Source organism: Corylus avellana, chromosome 7 (genome assembly GCF_965113065.1).
Source record: "Corylus avellana chromosome 7, dhCorAvel1.hap1.2, whole genome shotgun sequence".
Lineage (NCBI taxonomy): Eukaryota > Viridiplantae > Streptophyta > Magnoliopsida > Fagales > Betulaceae > Corylus > Corylus avellana.
In genome coordinates this window covers 27,985,623-28,008,663 of record NC_142496.1, presented here as the reverse complement: position 1 = coordinate 28,008,663, position 23,041 = coordinate 27,985,623, and the positions used below count along the sequence as shown (strand labels likewise).

Here is a 23,041-nt window from a genome sequence, read left to right as displayed (position 1 = left end):
ATTACGCATACACTTTCTTAGGCGTTGGAGTGAGATCTCGCCAGCACCTAGTGAGCTCTCTTAAATGTAATTGTTTTGCAGTGATTGAGGGAACGTGAAGAATGCATTGAAGAATGTGAATAGAGATCAACAATGTTTTGAAGAACACACGGTTCACACTGGCCATAAACTATTCCAAGTATATGTTATTATTTCATTTTTGGGGCATTAATTGGATGATAAATGGTAGGGATACTAACTATTTAACTAATATGATGCGAAACATATTGATCGGAGAAGATCCAAACAATAAATAAATAAATAAATGCTACTAATATCAATGAATAAGCTCCACATCATGATAGTAAAAGAATTAAGGAAAACTTCACTAAAGACCCCCGAACTTTCAACCATTTTGAAATACCCCAACTAAACTTCAAAATTTCTCAATTTAGTCCTTCCGTCAATTTTAACAGTTAAAAATACAAAAAAAAAAAGACCAAAATATCCCTAATTTTTTTTTTAAAAAAATAAAATAAAAAAACGTTTTGAAAGTTGAAATTTTATACAAAAGTCAGAGGTATAAATGTCTTGTAACGTTTAAAATCTGACAAAGGGGTTTAAATTGAGAGCAATTGAAAATTTAGATGACTAAATTAAAAAATTTTGAAATTCATAGGAGGTTTATCAAATCAGATAGAAATTCAAGAGTCTTTCACTGAAGTTTCCCCAAAGAATTAATATCCCTAACATTTCTCTAACTAGATTACAAATAAAGTGATTTTTTCAAGTGCTTATTTTATAACATGATAATAAAAATTACTATTCAATTTTAATAGAGTAATCTATATATTTTATATTAACAATAATTTTCAATGCCATAGGAAATAAATGTAACATTTCTCATTGTCTAATACATTTTATTTGGACCATTAATTTCAAATTGTGACGACAAATACTTACTAGAAAAATGGTTAGGTGGCTGACTCGGCGGTGGTCTTTGGAAAAAATTTCTGTCCTTGACCATTTGAAATGGCTCAGAAAATAAAAACATTTGAAATGAAGTACCCCCATAAAATGTAATAGTTGTGCAATACCACCTTATCTCAATTCTAAAGAACTTAGGCGTTTGTTTTTAAATGTTACTATTCATCTGCTAACGTTATTATTATTTTTTTAAAGAAAAATACACAAGACAAATTGATGTTAATATACAACGTAGACAAGAATACGTACGCTTCAAAATGTTTAGTAACAATTTTTTTTGGTTCCTTGACCATTTTACGAAAATAGAGACAGATTCTCTTGAAGGCGTCTTCATATGAATCTTTCAATCATCCTAGTCCTACATATATTTCTTTAGCTTCTACTGTTATAACAAATTAAAAAATTAAGAACAAAAACAAAAATTTACAACTTCGAGTCGAATATAATCCGTAAGCCCGAAAGGCCTCGGTTTTTCCTGTTCCTTTTTTTTTTTTCATTTGTTTACTATTGTGCCGGCAAAGTTTCATGCCGCCAAGAGGGGTCCGAAACATCGGACGAATCGAAATACACATCGGAGTGCTCGAACAGCCCATCAAACGCCACGTACTCGCTAGTATTGTCATACCCGTTCCCGGCACCAAACTCGAACGAGTAATAACTCGGAATCTGATCCTCGAAGCCCCAAAGCTCGCCGATTCCGTACGAATAGGACGAGTCCCGGCCCAACTCGGTCTCTGAGTTCTTCACGTCCTCGCCTAAAGAATTCCCAGAAGGCGGCAGACCGAGCTCGTCGTCCGAAGCTTCCAAAAGGTACCCGAGCTCCGGCTGGGACTCGCCGGAATCCAACGTCAGGTCGACAACCGGCACCGGCGAAAAAGTACAAGCCTGAGCTATTTCTTCCTCAAAGCTCTTCATGACCGAGTCGAGGTCCTGAATCGTCGGATCGGCCTCCGTGTCGTCGAGGAACCCCAGAAGGTCTTCCCTGAGACGCTTCACCTCGGGGGAGTCCGACTCGGAAAACTCGTCCGAGTCGCCTCGGACCCGCTTCTTATCGTTTCGGCCCTCCACTATGCTAGACATTTTTTTATAAAAAGATGAACGAGACAAGGAGAGAGAGAGAGAGAGAGAGAGAGAGAGAGAAATGTGTTTCTGATAAATCGTAAAGATAATGTGAGGAAGTGGTGATGAGGTGCGGTAAAGCGAAGCGGAACATTATATAAGGGGACAAGGTAGAGAGAGAAAGTTGGAGAGAGAAAGAGAGAGACGAGAGAGAGCGTGGGGTGATGATGGTGACGCAGGCGCGTGAGAGGGAGCGAATCCTTAGGCCATCACGGACTCCTTGCCTTTTTTCTAATTTCGTGTCGGGGGTTTCCACTATTAAACTGGTTTCAATTCCGTCTTGAAGTCCGGGTAATTTGGGGAGGGGGCCCAACAAGCCTGCCTAGTCAATCACGACATAGGCTCTTTCCATTTGTCCTTGGCTCTTTCTTTTGGCTCGGCTCGGCTGACAGAGACTTGGTTTGGGAGGGCAGTTGGTGACTAGGGCTGTGTTTGTTTTGGTAGGAAAATAAATTGGGGGAAGGTAGGGGGGTGTTTTGGACCTTTCGATAAAGTTGGGCATGTGGTTTGGAATGGGATTTGACAGGGTGGTAAGGAGGTTTTTCCAAAAAGGATTAGGTTGACGAAAATTGTAGGCAATTGATTGCGCAATGGCTGGTGATAGATGATGATGATGACGGCCAATTCAGCTACATCTGAAAGCAGAAATTATAGTAAGTGGGATCGGTGTCACATGAAGGAATAATATATACAACACATTTAAAACCTTTTCAACGTCGTCTAACTGACCCATCTTCTTGGTTGTCATACGAAATATTATCTGTAGGCTCTAGCACATAGTATTTTGCTTTCCTATTTTCCTTAATTTCCAGCCTCTGCTTGCGCTGTCAGATACTTCTTTTGTTATTTTGTTTTATTTTAAGATCTTATCAGTAAGCACGTCCATTGCATGTGGCAGTTAACCTCCGAAATTGGGGTCATTGAGATTATGTTGTTTAAGTTTTATTAAAATTTATGCAATTTAAGAAAGCGGGACTGTAGGATTAATTATTTGTTTGGAATTGGATAGTTTAAGGTGTGAGGCTTATCTATACGGAGCAAATTTCAATAAAATCCTCATCCACAAAGAGCTATCAAATAGGGGACGTCAAAGCCATTAAATAAAACTGATTTTGCATTTATTTATTTATTTATTTCTCCTTCTCTTTATATTTTTTTGGAATAAAATTTTTCATTTTCTGAAAAAAAAAATTACAAGAAATATTTTTAAAAATTAAATAATTAGATGGGAAGTGTATTTGAAAACCTTTAATTTTTTATTTATAAAAAGCTTAACTTTATTCTAGATTGAATTAGCTAATTTAGATAAAAACAGACCAATCGCCACACACTCTTCATCCACCCAAGTGTGTGGTTTGTTCAGACTGTAAAAATATCCGTTGGCCTGGCGACAAACTGGTACAAAGTCCCTCCTTTTGTACACATCCATCGTACTCTTTCCGCGTTGTCGGAAACCCAAGTCCTACGATTTTACAGCGGAAAGAAACGAGGGATGCCTATTCCAGATCCCTCAAATTTCTCTCACTTAATGGACCCCCCCAACTGTACCTGGTCCACGTCCTAAATACTCATCCACAGCCGAATACAATGACCGGCGCGCCGAGCGGATTCCAGAAGCAACGACCAGGCCAAACCAAACAGACACACATTGATGACCCAAAACGTGGCCAAGCCGCTGGCGCTGGTTAATTAATCGAAGAAGGTGTTATTCGTGATTCGGTTGTCGTGTCGGCTCGTAGCCATCCCTAGAAACGCAACTTGCCCTTGCTTGCACGTTTCCACGTGGCGGACTTTCTAGATATTATTATACCATTTCCTTGAGGCGCCAAAGGTGCTTTTTTTACTTTTCCTTTTTCTATTTCTGTTGATAAACATGGAGATCTAGAAAAGGTCGATACGTTTTCCCAGGTGGGGACCACGTGTGTGTGTAGTAGTGGTGGTGGATGTTAAAAGCAATCACATATTCACATGTTGCAGGGGATGATGGTTAGGTTTGGACATGTTATCGATGTCGTGGTTTTCACGAGGTGCTTGGTGGGATGTGGACGGTATGGAGGAGAACGAATCAGGCCTATCCGTTTCCAGACTAACTAATCAAAGTATTTTTTTATCTTACGGTCTAGGCGGAAGAGATGAGTTGATCGTCAGGTGGAGAGCGTGACACATTGACAACTTGTTAAATTTATTTTCCGAATAGAATAATAGAGAAACAACCGATGTGGAACTGGGAAGCCGTACCTAGATATGAGATCCAATGGACGAATCCCAAGGAGTACCGTTCGATGGTATTGTTGGGAATATGTCAACGGCTGAGATTGCTTTCTCTATCAGACAAAAAATATCAACGGCAGCTTTGCCCAGTCAAGAGGCACGCCTTCCTCTCAGATTGTCAGCTTTTTTTTTTTTTTTTTTTTTTTTTTTGGTTTGGAGGGGGAGGGGGGGGGGGGGGCTCCTTCTCTTTATTCCTTTGTTTATAGGGCCGGCGTTGCTTTTTCGTCTAAACTATAGTCAGCGGTTTACATGCCACGGGCCCACGAGCCACACCACGTTTTTTGAAAGAAATCCACAACTTGGATGAAAATTGAATAAACAAATACAGTCAAATATCATCCTATAGATTATTCAGAACTGTTGGATTGAATCAATTTCTTCTAATTCAGTTTATATATTTGCTTGAATTACATATATCTTTTAATAAAATATGTGATTTTCATGAGTTTTTAAAACTCTATTTTAAATATATATTAGTTTAATAGACTCAAAAATTGTTTAACACATGCAAATAAAAAGTACTAATTTATTTAGTAATTTGTTATAAAATTATTATACATTTGAGATGATGTAACAGTGAAAAAATATAAATATTTCATATAAATTAAGTTGTAGAAATTCCTCTAACCCATCTTTAAAAGTGTTATTTGTCAATTGAGCAAGTGAGAATCACATTTTTTTTTATCACACAAATTTCTTACTAAACCGTCTCTAAAAACTGCATGTGTCATTTAAATTGTTAAAAAGCATGTGCCACATGCTATTAAAAAAAAAAACATGTTTTTTTTACATATTAAGAAACATATGTCAATTAATTTTATAGGTGTGTCATTTAGGAAATTTCTAACAAATTAGTTTATAGAAAATTTATTTCCATTTTTTTATTAGTACTACTAAAAAGAGTAACGCAATCCACATCTCCTTGGATTGATCTAACCGTGCCTATTAAGAGCTTGTTTGAGATTGCGTTTGAGGGGCCTAAAAATGCTTTTAACACTCAAAAAGTCTGTTTTAAAAAAAAAAAAAAAAAAAGTATTCGTTTGGTAAAATTAATTAAAAGCACTTTTAAGGTCTAAAAAGGTTTAAAATAGTCAAAAAAAACACTTTTGACAAAAACTATTTTTGACTTAAAAACTCTATCTTTCAAACACAATCTCAAACAAGGTCTAAGTCATTGTTTAAAAAAACAAAACAAAATAAAAGTTGATCAAAAGAACATTATTCCATCAAACGTGTGTGAATTATGAAATTATCTTCTTCTTTTTTTAAAATGTATCCTACTAGAAACTTAAAGATTAGTTTAAACAAAAAGTAACATTTTCTTTACGAAAAATAAAATGAAGGCATTGAATTGTTTAAAGTGTTTGACCTATTTGATCTTTTACCTCCACTCATAAACGTCCCCTGCAAGATGATAGTGGCTTTCGGCTCGAAAGCATGAACCACGTTATTAGGATCTTGTATGATAATGAATCATGGGAAGTTATTGGTGAAGGCGAAAAGAAAAAGAAAAAAGAAAAAGGAGAAATTAATTATTATTGGTAAGGACAAAAAAAAGATAGAAAAAAGGCTGAGATAAGATACGGATTGAGTTTTATTTATTATTATTATTGTTGACACTTTAAAAAGAAGGGGGGAAAAGTAAAAGCAAATTAAGTTCTACTAATTTGTTGGGGTACGTTGTATAAGGTGGATTTATTAGTTTTTCTCCGCTTCACATAAAATATTCGGAAAAATTATAAAATAGTTTTATGGGTTTGGCTTTTTCACAAATAGCTTCTAAAGGGTTAAGAAAAGTGAGACATCACTCCATGTAGTATGTATGCATCATGCATGTCTACCTAACTAATACTTCTCTTTAATCATTTTCTGGTTGACGTTATTATAAAATTACATATTTATCTTTAAAAAATTGAAAGATAAAAATAAAAACCAAAAAATTACACTAAGGGTGGTTGGCCAACCCTAAATTGGCCAAAGAAGATGACCGAACTATCCTTAGGAGCAACGTAGGGGTGGCTAAACCATCACCGAGGACCCGATCAACCTCATCGCCCTTTTTCTTTTCTTTGTTTTTTTAATTATTTTTTCTATAACTTTTTTTTAAGATAAATTTGTAATTTTGCAATTACTCCAATTAAAAATTGTCAAAATTTGTAGCGAGAGAGTTATTTATTATATAGGCCTACTATGCAAAGTGATTTATCACTTTTTAAACCCTAAATAGCTATTTGTCAAAATCTCAGAACTAGTTTTTACAATTTCTCCTAATTATTGTAAGACTAGATTGATAACAAGCAAGTTGGACAAAAAACTCTGCTTGAGCTTGTGTTAATGATTTTGTTTGGCGTAGAAACCTTGTCCTTAGGGCACACGTTAGGCAGCCATGTTCTAGATCTCACAAATACTTTTAAAATATTGAATATCATATTCCATTTTTTTCATTTCTTTTATCCTCTTGGTTTCCATTCATAATTAGATGTTTGACTCGATCAGCATATGAAACCCACTTTTTTTGCCTTCCTTTCTTGAACCAAATAACAAAAGATCATATTATATAAATATATGTACAATATTAAAATAAACAAGTTTGTGGTTAATTAATGTTATCCGTGATGCAACATAATTTTGCAAATATTTCAATGATCAACAGGCCGCCGAATGACTTCCATTGTGGATGACCCATATGGCCGGCAAGCCTTCATATTCAAAGAAGCTGCATTCCAATATAAAACATAGGAAAAAAAAAAAATCCAAACTTAGCCCTTAAGTATTTTTTTTTTAATTACAATTTAATTGCTAAGTTTTCAATTTCGACAATTTCAAATAGTTCAATCCGTCAACCTACTTTCGAGTTAATTAACAATATTCCACTTTAAACTAATTAATTAATGTTAGGTAGCTTTCGTTTGACATATCATGTGCCCGCTTTATATGCTATGTCAGGGACAGAGCCAACTTTCAATTTGGGGAGGGATTCAGGGCCAAAATTTTCTTGAGGAGGGACCAATTGGCAAAAAATATTTTAAATTATTATTTTTTTTAACTTATTATTATTTTTTTTTGCCTTAATTTTTTTTTTACTTATCAAATTTTTTTTTTTCTTGTGATTTGGGGGGGGGGGGGGGGGGGGGACCAGGGCCACTGCCAGTCCCCTCCTAAATCCGTCTCTAGCTATGTGATAGAGTTAATTTAAATTATAAACATACCCTAAGTAAATAATTTGTTTTTGATTTATTTATTTATTTTTAAATTATTTAGAGCATATGAAAACTTTATGACTATATATTCCATTGGAATAAAAAGAAATTTGAATACTTTTGAATCATCCAATGAAGCGCAATTTGGCCGAAATCATCGTGCCCTAGGACAGCCGAAACCCTAAAACAAGAACACAAAGGAAATAGAAAAAGCAATAGAAATTGGAATGTGAAGGAAGAAAATAAAAGAGAGGCCGGCAATAATTTAGGCTGACTAATCAAAGTGGTAGTTAGTTGGATGGTCGTCCTTGCACACCCATTGGATCGATCATTCAATTAAAATGAATAGAGTACTTTTCTTCCTTGCACACCCATTCGATCGATCATTCAATTAAAATGAATAGAGTACTTTTCTTCCTTGCACACCCATTGGATCGATCATTCAATTCAAATGAATAGAGTACTTTTCTTCCGTTGACAAGAAAAACCCAACTCTAATGTCTTCTGACCAACAGCTAACGAAATTAACGGTAACATCGAGGTAGTTTTTAAAAGCATTAAAAACTAAATTAAAACAATTTATACTTCTTTTTTCTAATTAAAACAATTTATAATTAAGTGTTGATATTGAAGTCTGACAAACAATTCAAATACTATAATCATATTTTAATCTTTATTTTTTAAAATCAAATATGGATCATGTGAAATTTGTTAGGTATTTTTTTTTGAACAAGATGCATGTAAAAATGTTAATTAACTATTATTTATCTCAAAATTGTGGGGATAAATAGTGATTTAATATAATATCATAACAAAAATCACGAGTACATTTGAATTATGATTCCACAATTTACACTCAATTTCAATTAAAAATTTGATCATTTAACGGTAAATGGTTGTAAATTTACCATTTACAACCAACTTAAATTTATTACATAAGTATGAGGTGATCACTGATTCAAAGAACGAAAAAGAAAAATGAAAATGACTTTGGCCTAGAAGCCTCCTCGACGACTTCAAATGTTTGATTGGAAAACCTTACCAAAGATCAGTCAATTGCTTGTGCAATATTATTCAATTCTTCCGAAGAACGCTGCATGAGTCTTGGAGAAAGAAAAAAACACAAAGGAAAAAAAGAAGATGTTATTCTTATTCTAAAAGTTTAAGTTAATAAAAATAAATAAATAAATTGTTTCAGCGGACACCAAATTCCGCTGTAAAGTGAGATAAACTTAAAAAAACAATACCCATTAATTCTTCACATCTATAAAGTATTTCTTTTGATTTATTCTCTGGATTTCTTTTCTCTCTGAGCATCATTTTTTTGGGTTTCGTGTTAACAATAAAAGCTAGATCCAATAGAGTTGCGCGGATACAACTTTGAGAGCTAGCATGCTTTTACGTTTGAAATGTTGAAAGAGCACAAAAGATGGTGTTTGATTTCAAGAATAAAAATAACTCAAAAGATGGTGTTTTATCTCAAGAATCAAATACACATGCCCACCACGCCACCCCTATATGCCGGTGACTAAAAAAAATTAGCACCATCCAATTATATGCTAACACATGCTAACGAATCGTAAAAGAGTTGTAAGTATAATATTACTTCTTATTAATAATTTTTCCAAAGAGATGCAACTGTTATAGAAACCTATATTCTCGAATATTACATTTATGAGAAAGTGGATGCAGGCTTGGAGATATGTTAGATTCTGCAAACCTAACATGTTAGTGTGTGTTAATTATAAATCAATAGATACAAGTCTTGGTAATAGGTTGAATTGCGTGAGCCACTATTGCTATACATTGGTCCAACTACTAATAGTGACATTTATTTTTGCACAAGGAAGGGGTAGAAAATTCAAATCTCATACGAGTATATGAGTCATCATATTTGTCAATCAAATATAGGGAAAAAGAAAAATGTAAAAACGACTGAAAGGCATGTGTTTTGGCAGACATATGTAGTGGTAGGTCTTTTGGGTTAGACAATAAGCGAAACACGTTCAACACGGGCCGGGCGGGCGAGGGTCATGAAGTGAAGACAGCATTATCGAAGGTTCCAAATTCCAATTTTATTCCAATTCCATGTTACGGGGAACACTCTTTTTAGGTTCTCTGACTGTCTTATTCTATGAAAATTCTTTTCCCATATGATGACTTTTGCTTACGGACATTGACATTTCCATCACACAATTACATTACATGTCCAAAGGGGAATCACATTTTCTTCGTGATTTACTTGGCTTTCAAGGAAATAGGAATCCCATCTAACTGGGAAAAACAATTTCCCGTGATAGATACGTAGTAGGGCCATGACGATTGACGGGCTAGCTAGGTCCCCCCCACCCCCCACCATTAGAATCAAGAAAATTCCTTGAAAGCAATTCCTACCTATCTTCCTCCTATGCTGCCTTTTAATTAGTGTTATCCTTCTTAATCACTTTACTTTTGTCTTCAAGAAAATAGCTCCCTAGCTACCTCCTTCCTTGAAATTACCAAGCAAATTCCTTCCTTTGCAACCACTTTTCTTGCTCCTGACCAACCCTCATTTGCTATTTGGACATACATAATACAGGTTGAAATTCTTGTTTTATTTTTCTTTTAAAAATGAGAAGAAAAAAAAAATTATAAAATTGGTTCTTGAGGTTTGGGTTTGTGGCAAATAACTCTCTAAGGTTTAAAAAGTGACAAATAGCTCCCTAGCTTCATTCAAATTCCATCCACTTTCCGACGGTCATTATGAAAGTACACATTTATCCTTATAAAAAAAAAAAAAAAAAAAAAAAAAATTGGGGTAGTGGCCATGGGGTAGTTTGGTTGCTTGGCTGCTAACCCTTTTTTTCTTCCTTCCATTTTCTTAAGTTTTTTATTTTATTTTTTAATTTTTTTTTTAAAATACACATGCACACTACATGGAGTTATTTGTTACAACCTTGAATTTGAAGGACCAATTTCGCAATATTTCCTAAAGATTAAACAAAGTGTATACAAATTATTAATTTCTATTAAGTATTTATTGTGAAAAGTTTATGTGTGACCACTGCAAACTTATCGATCGTGATGTAGTGGCAATAAAAAAGTTATTTTATAGCTGTATAAATGTATGAAATGTTGCTTTCATTTTTGGTAATTGTGTAGCTATACTTACTCTATTCCCTTGATAATTCGAGTTTAGAAAAGGACATTAAACATATCGTGAATAGTTTAGTTAGGCGTGTCGTGTTGATCTTGATGGCTCTGCTAAAAGTGTTTCATATGGGTCTCAACGCCTAGCTCAGATCTATCTAACAAATGGATTTGTGTGTCTATTATTTTAAAAATATATATTTTTCTTTTTGGTTATATATGGTCGTTATTCTTGGTTTTTATTTCACCGAAGATGGCCAACATTTGACAACTGCAGTCTCCTCCTCCCATCTGATATTTCAATGGACAATCTTGACTTTCCATTCATATATCAGGAGGGAATAAATAACGGGGAGGGGAGAAGAATTATTAAGTTCAGCCGTTCTGACTAGCTTATGTATTTTGACTTGATGTTCAACACATATAATATTTAATTAAAATAAGAGATAAATAACGGAGACAAAATTCAAATTTATGATCTTTTACTTTCAAAACAACGGCTGATACCAGCAACCCAGCCCTTGTGTGCTCCAAAAGGGTATGCTACAAGGAATTCATGCCCTCCACCACTTCTACGCAGGAGCATCCACATGGTTAAGAGGGTAAGTAACCGACCGATGCCACATGTACTAGGAGCTATACTACAAAAGGCCTATGTGAGCCAAGACATCTCCGGTTAATTAGTTAGCACATAGCAATTGTGGTAATTGCCTTGTGTTCTTTTCATATGTCCTATGTTCTACCCGGCCAATTGGTATTCTTTTCATATTTTGTATGGTTTATTTAACATTCTCAAATCACTTAACCTCGATTTCTATTAAAGAAAGCTCTGGTAACATGTTCTCATGATTGTTACATTTTATCTCTCTTTTCACCGGATTACCCTATTGTCAGTATGCATTAGAAGTGTCCCCCACCAACACATCCAGCAAATATCTTTCGCTCATTTTTTGTCCCTGGTTCTCCTGGCGGAGCTGCCAGGATGCAGTCAATTGTATACATGAAGAAAAAAGGAGCATCCTGTTGATGCTAACCTTAATTAGGTTCAGGGGAATTTTTACTTCCAAACTAAAAATATCTGTTTGTCTATCGCCTAATCACATATATGATAGAACCTACCATCTATTTAAAATATTTTCTCTATCGCCCAATCGCGTATATGATAGAACCCTCCACCAGAGACATTACCCGATGTTTACCCATATCTTCATGATCAAACTCTATATATATGATACTGTAATTTATCAAAATATCGTTTTTATTATGATGGTTATGTGATGTGAAAATCTCATCTTCTCACGCGAAACATATACATGCATGGACGAATTGAGATCCCTGCAATTCTTACAGATGAGAAAAGAACGTGAACTAGTTTCTCCCATTCTCACATGTACGCATGCGGCATGCACGAACAGATTCAGGTCCTCTGCAATTTTTAAGATCAATAAGGGAATTAGGAATTTACTTTAGGACCAGATTGCATAAAAAAAAAAAAAAAAAAACTTGACGAGCCAGAAAAAATAAAAAGAAAGACTTCAAGGCTAAAATAAACTTCCTTTTTTTCGGAGGCCCCCCTCTCCCCCGTCACTGTTTAAAAGGGCCGGCAATTAATGATCACGTCAACAAACATATAAGAAATAATAATAATTTTGGAGTGGCCTAACCTACCTAATTAATCAACTATATATTTAGAGTGGCCAAATATCCTAAACAAAATAAAGAGGCGGTGACCAGACCACCCCTTTGGCTTTAGTTCTTCATATATATATATATATATATTTTTTTTTTTCTTTTCTTTCTTATGAAGTGGGTGATTCTAAACCTTTCATGCGAACTAGAGGATATGTTGCAATTCTTATAAATTGCAAGGATCTGAATCTCAATCCATGCAATAAAATTAAGGGACACCGGTTGTTCATACTACTTTTCCTTGTAATGACGTGTAAAATAGGTTGAAGTGATCAATAAATGTGAAGCCTAAAAAAGCAGATGACCTAACACGATCAATATTGTAGGAGGCCAGGGACATGCATAGCATGGATCCCCCGGTAGATAGAAAGTAGGGATAAGCCAGCCTAAAGCTAATAAAGATAGACATGTCATGAGCTGTAAGTCTACATCAGATGGCCGGAGTGAGACAAAGTTGGACAGCAAATGCATTACCTTGTTAGGTAACTTAGATGGGGATATATATATATATATACATATCATATGAGCAGCAAACCAACTTTAAATTTGTCGGTGTGATCAATTACTTCTTAAATTATATGCTTTGTTTTGGCGTTTCTTGAGACGTGAATCAGCTTGTAGCTAGGAGATTACTTAGATATTAAGCTAGATTCTTGTAGGCCCTTGGAAGTAGACTCAACTCAAATCTAGATCTTAAATTGCAAAATGCATGCAATTATGGATTTCATGAAGAAAAAGAAAAAAAGGGTAAAACTTTGATTTTTTTATTTATTTTATTTTTAAAAGCAAACATAAGAAAAAATTTGTTATGAATTTCCCAAAAATAAAATAGCCATGAATTTCTAAAAATAAAAGTATACATCAATTTATTTTCTATGTTAATTTTTAAATTTGAACCCGCAGTTTTCCAACTAGGAGCCATTGTGTTTCAAATTTAAAACAAACAACTTTTTATTAATCCAAGGGTATTTTAAGAAAAAAGAATGTTTATTTAATTGAAACATATACTATTGATGAACTTTTATGCATTATATAATGAGTAATGATATTCGGCAGAGGTAGTGTGTTTTAAGTGATTTTTTATATAAAAATGAGAGTAAAAAAGTAGTATTACTCTTATATCATAGGATAGCATTTTCTTTTTGACTATTGAGAATCTGAGATGGATGGGACGCCTCTCCTCATATAATCTGATAAGAGTAATAATATTTATATTAGTGCCTCAAATAATAAAATTAAACATATTTGGACAGCAAGGAAACTACCTAGTCCCTCAAAATACATCTTCAATTGATTTTGATTCATTTCAATTGCTTGAAGAGGAATGGGAGAGGAATTAAATTTCAGTTTCAGTCGTGCCATTTTGTTAGAATAAAAATAAAATAATGAATATAGGAAAATATTGAAATGGAATAGAGAAATATTTGGAAAGTTACAAGTAGGCCTCATTGTCATTGAAATCCTCTACAATAAAAGGGTAGAGCAAGTTACAATTTGGCCAAACAAATTATACTCAATTCAGATACATAACTATCAGTCTCTGCCCTTCCACATCACCCACTATTGGTGACTAGTATTGCGGTGTCACCCAAGGACTATATATATGTACAGTATTTTGGGAGTGGACCAAATTTTTGTATCAATGTCCTAGGCCAATATATTTTGTATCACCCTTTAGGCCCATTAGCCGATTCCTATTCCTTTGGGGCCAAGTTTGAATAAACAAATGTGAGATTATTTCCTCTCCCCTTATCTTTTTGTTTTTTTGGAAAAAAAAATAAAATTTCATTCAATAATACCACAAGCATAAAATTCTTATATTACAAAGCAAAGTTCTGAAACAACTATAATATAAAGCTACAAGATTACCAGGTTTAGTATAAGATTTAAGACTAATCCACTAACTTATAACTAAAATTAGATTTAATTTTAGATCTGTCACCGACAGATTCAACCAAGGAGCTCATGTTGTACAACTACCAGGTGCTTAACCCACCAAATTACACCAGCATGTAATCCCACCTACGAGGCCTGATATCTGAACCGTTAGATTTCTCCTGATGCCTTTTACCTTTCACCCACTGTTCCACGCGTCACTCATGCACTTTCTAATTTTTGAGCTTTTGAATCTCAACCGTCCCTTGTTTTCTTCCATTTTTCGCTTATTTATTCCAATTAGCTGTGCATGTGTCAGGGCCTTCAATGGTCTGCTAAACAGAAAGACTACACTAACAAGTAACAAATAACCCGAAAGGAAAGGAAAGGATCATTCTGCAACTAATTTGCTTTTTGAGGTCATTAGCGGACGAGACTTTAAAAAAAGCCAAAGTGTCTATTGGCTTCTAGTAAAGATAATTAGAACGTACATTACACAAAAGCTGTCCCTTTTTATATGATATACAAAAGAAATAAGAAATTTCCCAAAATGGAAAGAATCTACTTGATGAGTGAGCCAGAACCAAGAAGGAAGGCCCATCTCATAAATGATCTGCTATCTGAAACTACAGCCTTAATTCAAAGCATGTGAAATATTATAATTAATATTGTTCGTTTGAGCAAGAATGAAATCTAATTTCGGCTATTCTATAACTAAACCCAACCATTTCATCAATCAACCCATGGAGAGTGTCGACAAAACTTAAACCCAATGAATCCATACCGCATAATTTTTTTTTTTTTTTAAAAAAAAAAATCCGTGCAGTGCCACTTAATAACGATTCCAAGGCCACAACACTAATCACGAAAACAAGAAGCAAATTATATGTGATTACGGCCATCCAAATTTTGATACCTTTTATTAATTAAGGTAGGTTGCAATTAATCCAACTGAATTCGACACCCAGTACTGGATTGTCTGGATCCAGCTAACAGAATATTATGTTTTTTAGTTTCCTTTTCGAGCTCAATTCTCCTTTTTTTTTTTTTTTTCTTCACAATTATGGGTCTTGGGAGTTGGGATCACATGGGTTTCTTTTTGAGAGTGCAGTAACCTATTTGTGTGGAAAAGTGATCTTCTCAATTTCAAATTTCTTGGGTCTTAGGAGTTGGGATCACGGGAGTTTCTTTTAGTGAGTAAAGTAACCTATTTGTGTGGGAAAATAATCTTCTCTATATTTTAAATTTCTTCAATTTCTTTCATTTATGCATTTAGTGCATTTTAAAGGGTAGTGTCGTCCTAAATTTTTAATGATTTAATGAAGATAGTGTCGTCCAAAACATTATATATATATATATATATATATATATATATATATATATATATATATATATATATATATAATGTTTTGGACGGATGGTTTCCGAGTTTGGCTTTTAACATCCAAAACATACTTAAATAGGCATATGAGGTGCACGTGGGATGATCACTCTATAAAAAAAGTTGTCTTATCTCTAACCACCAAAAGAGGAAAAAGTTAACGTCTTTAATCTGTTAAGAGTATTGTGGTAACTCCAGTCTCATGTGAAGACTTTAACAAATAATTAAAGATACATCTTAATTTTAATTTTAAACAAATATATTTTACCTTTAGCCATTTTGGTAGTGAAACCTTTTAAAACCATCTTTTACTAAATTAGTAAAAGCATGGAGATTGGAGAGTGATAGAGCAGATAAAGCTTTTTACTTTTGACTCAATTCCTGTGAGTTTTGCTGATACCCCTAACATGGCTACTCTTATCTTTCTCTCTCAACGTACCTAAATTATCTTGGCACAAAATTCTCGTAATAAATAAATAGAAGAAATTTATATTTTGGGGATTAATGTGTACACATGTTAGGTAAAACAAGATTCATATTCCATGATGTTTAAACTACTTACATTCCCATATAAAACTTTGGAACAATTAGAAATTTACAAAAACAAAATCATTCATTTTGAACCAAAAAAAAAAAAAATTGATTAATCAAGTCCAACAACAAGTTATTTTGTTGTCTATGTAGAAAAGATGGCATCTTTGGGTTCGCTTTAAAACAAAGGAAAAAGTATCACTTTTACGAACATATCTCAAGGGTTGGTTGTCTTAACGGTATTTAATAAACGCTTTCGTGGCAAAGTGATCATGAACAAGATGCATGTTGCCAAATCAAGTGCAAAAAAAAAACTTATGATTAATCAATATTAGAAGAAAATGCTGTGCAAAAATGTCGAGACTATCTAGTTTGTGATATTTGAACATATATGATTAGCTACAATATTTTGTTAGCTTAATTCATGAATGGAGTATTAGAATATTATTTAGTTACAAATTAAGTGGTAGTATATATATATATAGGGGTAGATTAGCGGATTCAGCCTTATATTACAGGAAAAGAGCAATGGAGATGATTTCTGCAGAAAGGGTAATACTTCATGTGAATCACTGAAAGGTGAAGAATTGACTTTTTGGCTTATTTGGAAAAAAGGGTGGACTGACGAATTGTAAAGAATTGTTTCCAAATAGAGATAAAGTTACTCCTTTAATCTTTCCAGCTTTCTTTGGGTCTCTCCAAAGAAAAAGGATTTGGTCATAATCTCTTCCCTTAACGTCTTTCCTAAGAAAAAGGATTTGTGTTTTCCATTAATTATTGATGTCTTCCAGTAATTATTGATGTCTTCCAGTTATTTTGTACTTCCCACCTTGCGAACACGTCAAGTCTGAGAACCTTATATATAGATCATCTCAGACCTAGTCCTCTCCACTTTGCTGGAGCAGCTCTGCAACAGCGGGATTTCCCACATGTAGCATGGTACCCCAGCATATGCAGTGACGCCGGAGGTCTTAAAGCTAAGAGGAAGGGTTACGAGGAGTCCAACGTGGATATTTGGTCCTGTGATCTTATACTACGTTCTTCTTGCTAGGTAGCTTCCATTTCAAAATGAGATTTAGATAAACATATAGACTTAATTTGTTTTTGATTTAGTAACAAATACTACTAGAAAGCATTGTTTACGGGTTTTTTTTTTCATGTATTATTCAATATGAGTTGTCAAAGAAGGAACACCATTTTAAAAAATATTTAGCACTGTTTGGTTGACTGGAAGCAACTCTATTAACCTCTGTTACCTATCTTAAGGAGAAAGAGAGAGGGTGATGATCTTAGTTCATACCAGACATTTTTGGCGCAGCGAGTTTGTGTTTACAATGTTGATCTCAGGGAGAGCTAGCGCCAGAGAGAGCCAGCCAGAAGGTGAAGCGCTAGCAGCTGAGCACATGGCAGTGAGTGCGCAGAGTGAGGAACGAGGAACAAAGAAGGAGATTTTTTTTATTAGTTCTTGTCAGATGGGGGTCCCAATCGAACATGCCCTCAGACACCTCTCTCTCTGATCTCCATCTCTTGCACACACTGACTGAGACACACACGCTTTTTTTCTTTGGGAGTTTTTTTCTTTCTAGAAAGGAAATGAAAATTTAATATTAATTAATAAGAAGAAGGAGAATATGATGATGCGGAAGATGGGGTGTGGTTGAGAGGTCGTCTTGTTTCTCTTTTTAACTCTCTGCCACAGCAAGCTTGTTATCCAATAGAACAGAAAGCAACTTCCCTCGATCTCCCTTTGCTTTGATCAAATTTGTCGCAACTCACTTAGTGGTTAAATATTGCCATATACTAAATGTGCTTAATTCACGCTCTGTTGCTTGCCATATAGCGAAGGTTAAAATGCTTAACAATTTTGTGTTTTTTTTTTTTTTTTTTGGCTTTGGAATGTAACAAGAATAATAGGTTTTTAGCTCATCGTACGTACGTGTTTGGATCAGCACGATCCTTACATATGCATGCATATTAATTATAACTTTCTAATTTTTCATACCTAAATCTTGATTTCAGAAATTCGTAATTAAATGCATGTGTGGAGGTAACAATAATTAATCAATTTCTAATCTCATGAGCAACATAGAAACATGCTATGCGTACACACTCTGGATACACCAAAGGCAACCTTTTTAAGAAATTTAATTCAAACAGTTACTTCATTTATATATGTGCGATTCAGATGGCTAGGAGTTTACAACTTGTTACGTCGGTCTATAGGATGATATATCTGCCCTTGATTCTTCATGATCAGGACACTCTAGGCTGAGTGGTGGATTAGATTTCTTGGTTTTGTGTGGTAGATTTATTACCTAACTCTTTTTTTTTTTCCTGTGAGATTATTTATTTTCGAATTTATTGCTCGTTATCTGCTTTCTATTAGTGTACTTGAAATTTTAAGTTATTCATCATTTGACTATCTTGTTTGTTCATTTGTCATCAATTACAGGACTATACATGTGCCTATCGTTTTCGACAATTTCAGTGCTAATGTGATTGTGGATGGAAGCGCTGTCAACCTAGGGTTACGGGATACTGCTGGTAATTATATAACCATCCGGCCATTTCAGATTTCCTGGATTTGCTCTTCGTTTTGTTTTTATTTTTTTTTCTTTCCTTATTATTATTTTTTTTTTCTTTTTCAGAGGTTTTGATTCGTGATCTCTTGGACAGGTCAGGAGGATTACAATAGATAATTAAGACCCTTGAGCTATCGAGTTGCAAATGTACTCTCACAACTCACAAGCAAGAGTCATGGCGTCTCTCCTCTCCCTCCTTACAGTACTCACTGTAGCACAACCTCCAACCCCTAATACCTCCTACAAACCACCAGTACCATTACTTCCACCTCCTGGTCTCCTCATGTCTGCGGTGATTTTTCCCCAGACATTTGGAGGAGCATATGTTATATCGATAGGAGTGGGTACCCCTCCTGTCAACCAGCTTATGATTATAGACACAGGGAGTGACATTACGTGGTTTCAGTGTAAACCCTGTAATTGTTACCAAATGCCGGGGGTATTCGACCCACTCAATTCCACTTCCATTTCAGTGGTGCCTTGTGACTCCTCTGCTTGTAATCAACTCCAGCGACACAGTTGTAGCAAGAGTCAGTGTCAATACGAGGTGGACTACTTGGACAAATCTTTCACCAACGGCTCGCTTGTGCTCGAAACGCTCACATTTGGAAGCACTGCTGTTTTGAATGTACTCACTGGGTGCGGGCACTCAAACTTCGGCTTCATGCTTGGAGCCCACGGCTTGGTTGGCCTTGGAGGAGGGCCACTTTCATTGGCTACTCAGCTTCGGGTACATGGACGGGCAGGCATCTTCAGTTATTGCTTGCCCAATCTGCATGGAGGGTTACTTGGTTGGTTGAATTTCAGCCTTCCAAATGTCGTGTTACCTACGGGAACTGCATGGATTCCCTTAGTCCGCACCACAAAAATAAAGACTCATTACCATGTTGAGCTATCGGGCCTTGGGATTAGAAACATGCAGCTACCCATTCCCCAAAACAGCTTCAAGGGAGGCGCGATCATAGATTCAGGTACAACATACACCTACCTACCGAGGCTTGTTTACGAGGCTATTCGTAATGCCTACCTTGCAAAAACTGTAAATCTTCCTCGGGCCCCTGCGACCTCCTTGTTTGACACGTGCTATAACCTATCCGGCTTAGAGTCGGTTCAAGTTCCAAATGTGTCATTCTTCTTCTCAGCCGGACCAATTCTAACATTGCAAATGTGGAACATTCTAGTTGAGCAAGAACGTTATGTTGGTGAAAGAATTTTCTGTTTTGCATTTATCCCTACCAGTGATGTTACATCTATTATTGGGAACACTCAACTAGCTGGAATTCAGACTTCCTTCGATGCAGAGGCGGGATATGTGGGATTTGGTCCGAGCATTTGTGGTCCTCCAGAAAGTTCACCTCATTGTCATGGGCATTGGCCTCCTAGGAGGAGTATAGCCTTGGAGAATTATATTCCTCCAAATCCCTTATTTCTATGTTTATTTACCTGCTTTTATGTGTTAATTATAAGTATCCTTGATTGATCGAATTTGTAATGAAGAGCAAACTTGTAATGAAGAGCGAACAAAATTAAGTTATTTTGTTGTCTATGTAAAAAGACGGTGTCTTTGCTGGACTTCAAATTGGGTTTGTATTAAAATAAAGGAAAAGTGATATTTTTACGAACATCTCTCAAGGGTTGGTTGTCATAATGGTATTTAGTGGCAAAGTCATGAACAAGAGGTTGCCAAATGAACTGGAATTGTTCCAAGATGTTCTTTTGGCCACAACTACAAGCAGTAATAAACGAAGTTAAACACTGCACATCCAACGTAAATTAACCACTGGATGTTTCAACCATTTACATTATATCTGGACCAAAAATGTTGTAAAGTATTTCAACTTCTACTAATTGTTATTCATTATTACGAGAGAGAAAGAAAAAATAAAATAAAAAAAACTTAATCGAAGATAGTCAACATTTTTATTATCCGGCAAAAAACTACAATTCACGTACAGAAGCATGACCTTATCAGCCATTCACTTTTAATTTATTAGGAGGAGATGCAAAGATAACACCTACAACATCACTTTTTGAGAGGATGGATCGATCACTTCCATAACATTGATATATAATTATTTTATTCGGTTTTGTTTATAAGTAGCATAATTAATTTGTTTATTTGGCTGGGAGTACGTACTTTCATTAACATTCGGAGTAGCTTATTCTTTTTAAAAGCAGACGCAGATACCTTGAGAGTTACAAGCCCTAGAATATCAACAATTTTTCATAAATATAACACATTCAACATCCCGACGACAATGGATTATTTCTGCCTCAGCACTTGGTAGCATTGGGAATAGTATACCTGTAATTAGAATTTATGATCATATCAAACCAATAAAAATTAAAAATAAAAACTATGTTTAAGAAAGATAGAGACTATATATATATGAAGTTAGGGTTATGAGAGAGAAAGACTAACAAATAGAAACAAATAAGACGATTAAAAAAGCCATTTTGAATGAAGTCTTCTCCATCGTCTTCGATCGACTTATTGAGGTTGGAGAGTTTGTGCATGATTGAAGACTTGAGAATTTTATTTTCATGCTGATAATATTTCAACTCCTTACTCAATATTATATAGTGTGTCAGATTTTAATTTTAAAGGCAAGAAAAAACCAAAAACGGAAGGTCCGGCCAATTAATTTAGAATCTAAAGACATTCATAATCTAATTAAATACAATTCATACCTACAATGAATCGCTCTCTTTTATTTACGGAAAGACAATCATTTTCTTTTATAAAGTAATTAATTCTTTACAGTAAAAGAAGATTCATCAAATCAAAATGTGATTTTGGATTTTGTCCATACGTAAAGCAGGGAAATTATTTCATTGTAAATTAATTAATAACCCTTCTTTTTCTTTTGTATGAAAGAATTCCTTTTTTTTTTTTTTTTTTTTTTGTAAAGAAAGAATGTATGCTTGTAAAATGCATACTATCAAATTGACGTCTCCTCTGTCTCTACTCTTCAAAGAAATAATTTTCTTTTTGAAGTAGCTAAATCTTTAAAACGCTTAAAAAATTGCTTTTTTTTTTTTTTTTTTTTTTTTTGTTTAATTAGTGAAAATTCATATATAGTTAAAATAGTCTTTATTTTCTCTTGTTTTTAGCTAAATAAATCTATATATATGATCATGATAAGGCTCAGTGCCATCTTCTTTTATCCTTCTGGCATATGCATCTGCGCAGGAAAAAAAGAAGCTATTTCGAAGGTTAATGAAAGTAGTCCCAAATAAACTAAGTATGGTACTAGCATATCAATGTTAAAGAAAATAAATTATTTATCAATGGAAGTGATAGACCTCCTCCTCTCATTTAGGGATATTGCAGGTGCTATCTTTGTATCTCTTCCTACATATATTCTCCTAATAAATTCCAAGTGAATCGAGAGAACGTACGTCATGTTACTATATTTGTACTCTACTTTTTCTTCTGTCTAATAAAAAAGTTCACTTCCTTGGATTAAGTGTGAAACAAGGTCCTTTTTCAAATTTGTTGATCTTTGAATTACCAAAATAAATAAATAAATAAATTTAACGTCTGAATGTCCATTAATTATCATGTAATAGTGTATGTGAATTGTCTTTATGCTTTTCCTTAATTAGCATCCTACTACCACCACTGAAAATTATTGATGGAGTCTTTTGCTTTATAAAAAGCCTAATGGTGTCACAGATTTATTTATTTATTTATTATTATTATTTTTTGATATGTCCACACAAGAAAAGGGGGGAGATTTGAACTAGTGACATCCGCTTCATAACTTTTAATTATGCGGTATGAATTGGTTGGGTTTAAGTTTTGTTGACACTCTGCATGGGTTGATTGATGAAATGGTTGGGTTTTGTTTTGGAATGGCCGAATTTAGGTTTGATTTTTGGGTTGAAGAAGATTTGAGACATCCGTCGGCCTTGCCCAATAATGTAACTTACTTTCTTCTGGCTTTAACAAACAATATCAATTATAATATGGGTTAAATACCAAATACCCCCTGGGGTTTGGTAATTTTATTTTTACTCTCCTGGGGTTTCATTTTTATCACAGGACCCCCATGGAGTTTTGATAAAGGACCAAGTTAGTCCATCCGTTAGTTGACCGTTATGACTGACACGTGGATCAATCAGATGTTGACACGTAGCACATATTTAATTTTTTTAAATTAAAAAAAAAAAAAAAAAATTGTGGGTGGCTCGTTTTTACAGGGGGTGGTTTCAGCCACCCCCATCCGGCCAGATGGGGGTGGCCTGGCCACCCCCATGGCCAAAAGGGGTGGCTCGGCCACCCTCAATTTTTT

General features: G+C 34.7%; 1 protein-coding gene and 1 pseudogene across 1 annotated transcript; one reads left to right on the top strand and one right to left on the bottom strand.

The window, feature by feature from the left end:
* Positions 1-1,301: 1,301 nt before the first annotated feature.
* LOC132184573 (uncharacterized) lies at positions 1,302-2,152 on the bottom strand. Its single transcript, XM_059598255.2, has one exon. The coding sequence runs from the start codon at positions 2,044-2,046 to the stop codon at positions 1,471-1,473; it is 576 nt and encodes a 191-aa protein (XP_059454238.2). The 5' UTR covers positions 2,047-2,152; the 3' UTR covers positions 1,302-1,470.
* Positions 2,153-18,918: 16,766 nt separating this feature from the next.
* On the top strand, positions 18,919-20,223 carry LOC148584748 (protein ASPARTIC PROTEASE IN GUARD CELL 2 pseudogene; annotated as a pseudogene).
* The last annotated feature ends 2,818 nt before the right edge of the window (positions 20,224-23,041 follow it).

Bases quoted from the DNA above. Each gene is read 5' to 3' on its own strand.
- LOC132184573 (XM_059598255.2), bottom strand. From the start codon at position 2,046: ATGTCTAGCATAGTGGAGGGCCGAAACGATAAGAAGCGGGTCCGAGGC.